Source organism: Myotis brandtii, unplaced genomic scaffold (genome assembly GCF_000412655.1).
Source record: "Myotis brandtii unplaced genomic scaffold, ASM41265v1 scaffold1163, whole genome shotgun sequence".
NCBI classification, from domain to species: domain Eukaryota; kingdom Metazoa; phylum Chordata; class Mammalia; order Chiroptera; family Vespertilionidae; genus Myotis; species Myotis brandtii.
In genome coordinates this window covers 301939-305412 of record NW_005354025.1, presented here as the reverse complement: position 1 = coordinate 305412, position 3474 = coordinate 301939, and the positions used below count along the sequence as shown (strand labels likewise).

At 51.1% G+C, this 3474-nt stretch overlaps 1 protein-coding gene across 1 annotated transcript in view; it reads right to left on the bottom strand.

Annotated features, from left to right (window-relative positions):
* The window catches only part of KIAA1755 (KIAA1755 ortholog), a 37851-nt gene extending 34434 nt beyond the window's left edge, over positions 1–3417 (bottom strand). The window contains exon 1 of the mRNA XM_005858257.2: positions 3221–3417. Within this exon, the coding sequence (XP_005858319.1) occupies positions 3221–3223 (3 nt within the window). The 5' untranslated portion in view covers positions 3224–3417. The remainder of the gene's footprint in view (positions 1–3220) is intronic.
* Between the last annotated feature and the right edge of the window lie 57 nt (positions 3418–3474).

Below are 3474 nucleotides of genomic sequence, written 5' to 3'. Positions count from 1 at the left end.
CGGGCTGCCAGAGGGATGTCTGACTGCCAGCTTGGGCCCGATCCCCCGGGTAGCGGGCCTAAGCCAGCAGGTGGACATCCTCCGAGGGGTCCCAGACTGCAAGAGGGCATAGACCGGGCTGAGGGACTCCCCCAAGTGCACAAATTTTTGTGCACCGGGCCTCTAGTACAAAATAATATTGAACACAACCTGTAATTGAAACATAAAATCAAAACAAAGAGCATGAAACATAAATAAATAATAAAATGAAGTCTCCCCTCTGAGGACCCAGGTGCCTCACTTTGGGAAGCACGGTGTCCCTCGCTGGCCCTGGGCAAGCTCCCTCCCACACTTCAGAGCCCTGTTACACCTCCAGCTCTTCTCACGACACAGGTGCTTCCAGGCAAAGAGATGGACTCCCACCGCCCATCATGCAGCCTAGAATTCTCAGTGAGTGGGCCTGCCCAGGGCTTACACATCTCTCTCCCTGGGCCTGGCAGGCACACAGTAGGTGCTTTGGGGGAATAAATTGAATTAACTCAAGCAGTTTTTCTCAAAGTGTACAATACGATCACAGGTGGCCCAAAAGATGATTTGGGGAGGGCATGAGCTCAAAATGAAATCACAATAAAGAGGTTACTCCAGTTCTCTTCTGGTGCTCTTGATGACACCAAAGAGAAAGTCCCAGTTCAGTGCCAGTATATCTTACACACCTCTCAACACTTAGTCATTACTCCTTTTAACAGCAAGAAAGCAGTCCTGGGGCTTGGAGTCATCCACAGTCAGCCTCATCCAGCCAGAATTTTCTAACATGGATTTGCCTTCATTGTATTTTTTTCCCAATTACTTCCTGTTTATGACAAGGGATACTGATTTTTCATGGTCATGACATAAAATTTCCTTTTTAAATATATTTTTAAGTTTAAAAAGTAAATTTATATAAATAAAAATATTGAGCAAATGATAAGTAGTATATTTTATTATTTGCTATATCCAGTCAGTGGAAATGCAAAAATGGTTCTGGTGATATTAAAATTACAGAAATATTGGACTGAATAAACCCTAAGCTCCTTTGTCCTAAGATGCTCTGACACTGGGCTGTTTCTGAACATTAGATAGCCATTAATCAAAGCATCCCACAAAATTTACAACTGTGATCATTGCCACGAAGGAGAGATATACAGTGAGAGTCAGGAAATCAGGAAAGGCTTTCCTGAGGAGGTGACATTTGGGTGGAGATGTACAGCATGAATGGGATTCATTAAGGGTAGGAGTTCCACCCAGCAGAATAGCATGTACAAAGGCACTGTGGCTGGAGGGAACACGAAACATAAGAGGCTCTGAACCAAGGTCAGAGTGTCTGCAGTATAGAGGTGAGGCCAGAGAGGTGGGCAGGTGACAAAGACAACCGTGGGAGGGAGATCTGCCCATCATTCCCACTCAGAAGAAAAAGTTGCTCATTCTTTGGAAGGACTACCCAGATCTTAGGATCTGGGCTTCAGCAAGGAGTTTCTGGATTCTAAAAATAATAACTAAGTTAGGTCCAAAACCAGGTAAGGTTTGGCAAACATCACTTGGTGCAAGTGGCTCTGGGGTGGCTGTGACAGCTGAGTTCGGGTTCAGAATTCATGCTGTCCCGCTTCTGACTTCTTGGCAGGGTGACCCTGGGCAGCCACCTAAGCTCTCCGATTCCCAGGTCTCCATCTGTGGAGTAGCAATACCAGCAGGTTTACTCTTAGAGTTGGTGTGAGTTACAGGAGCTCCTGCATGTACATTGCCCAGTGAATAACATTAGCTTATGATTATGGCCAAACAGCTCCAATGGCAATGTACGCATACCCCTGCCCTGCTGGAGTATGGATTGAGGAGCCTGCTTTTGCAATGTGTCTATGGTGTGTACGCAGGTGTGCGCCCCTATTTTAGCAGTATGAGAGAGCAGGAGGACAAGGCTTGTACGGATGAGAGGGCACATAAGTTCAGCTGTGTGGGTCAGCAGGAGCATGTTTTGGTGTGTATGTGTGTGTGTGTGCGTGTGTGTGTGTGTGTGTGTGTGTATACACATCTCTATACAGCAGCGGTTCTCAACCTGTGGGTCGCGACCCCTTTGGGGGTTGAACGACCCTTTCACAGGGGTTGCCTAAGACCATCGGAAAACACATATATAATTACATATTGTTTTTGTGATTAATCACTATGCTTTAAATATGTTCAATTTGTAACAATGAAATTGGGGGTCACCACAACGTGAGGAACCGTATTAAAGGGCCGCGGCATTAGGAAGGTTGAGAACCACTGCTACACAGAAATCTTCTGTGGGTGACGTGCACACAGTGAAAACCCACACACACTCAACACGGTAGTTCACAGTCAAGGGGTTAAAGCCCTGGCCTGTCTTCACAGCCCTTTTCCAAATCCCACCGCCCCTGCGATCTGTGTGAATCTGCCCGGGGCTCCTGGGCCTGTCTGGAGCTGGGTTAGGATTCTCTGAAAACAGACTTTTCTTTCATTCTCTGCACACACACACACACACACACACGCACACACGCAGGCACGCACACGCCTGTCCCAACCTTGAGGTGCCAGCCCAGGAAGTCACAGTATGTGGGCACTGCCCTCTCCCCCCTCCCCTAGACCTACCTCCCACCCAGTCCCCAGGGGAGCACCTCGATCAGGGCAATGTGCATAGCTGACTTTCCTGCCCTGAGTCTGAAATAGCAAAAACACCCCAAGTTTTGGTGGCAACTTCCTCCTCTCCACTCCTCACCCTTAACTCTGCTTGCCCTGCACTGCCTGACTGTGCTCCGAGGGCCTTTAACCCCATCCCCATCCAAACCTGTGTGGGGACCGACAGTGGGCATGTCTGACGCTCAGCCCCACGTCTGAAATGCAACACCACCCCAAGTTGGGTCCATGGCCCAAGAGCCGGGATTACAGCTCTGACTTGGGCCGTGGGATGGGGCAATATCAAAGTTTACAAGTCATCCCGTCTTACTCCTCCACTTTGCACATGGAGAGCCAGAGGCCCAGAATGCAGAGGGAGGCAGCGCCCAGGGATGGGTCTCTGCAACCTACCTCCCTCCCCCCCTCCACTACCCCTGCTGGTGGTGGTGGTGGGGGGGGGGCAGTTAAGCAGAGCCCTGGTGGGCTTCTAAGGGTCGTCTGAGCATAAAAGGTTGAGGGTCTGCGAGGACCCCGCCAAAAGAAGACAGAGGGAGGTGGTCCAGACTCTGGCAGGCGTTACCATGGTGACAGCGGGGGCGGCTTCTCCTCTCCTGGGCGCCGGGGCAGTCCAACCGTCCGCGGGTCCGTCTGTCCGGTGCAGCCCGGTGCCCAGCCTAGCACTGGTGCGGGCTGGCCCGGAGCGCCGATCCCAGCCTCATCTCGGAGGGGAGGCAGGAGAGGCCGGGAGAGGAGGTGCCTGAGAGACGGTGTAACCGAGACTGGAGACAGTGAGAGAGAGGCAGCGGTGCGCCCGCCACCACAGCCAGGAGCGGC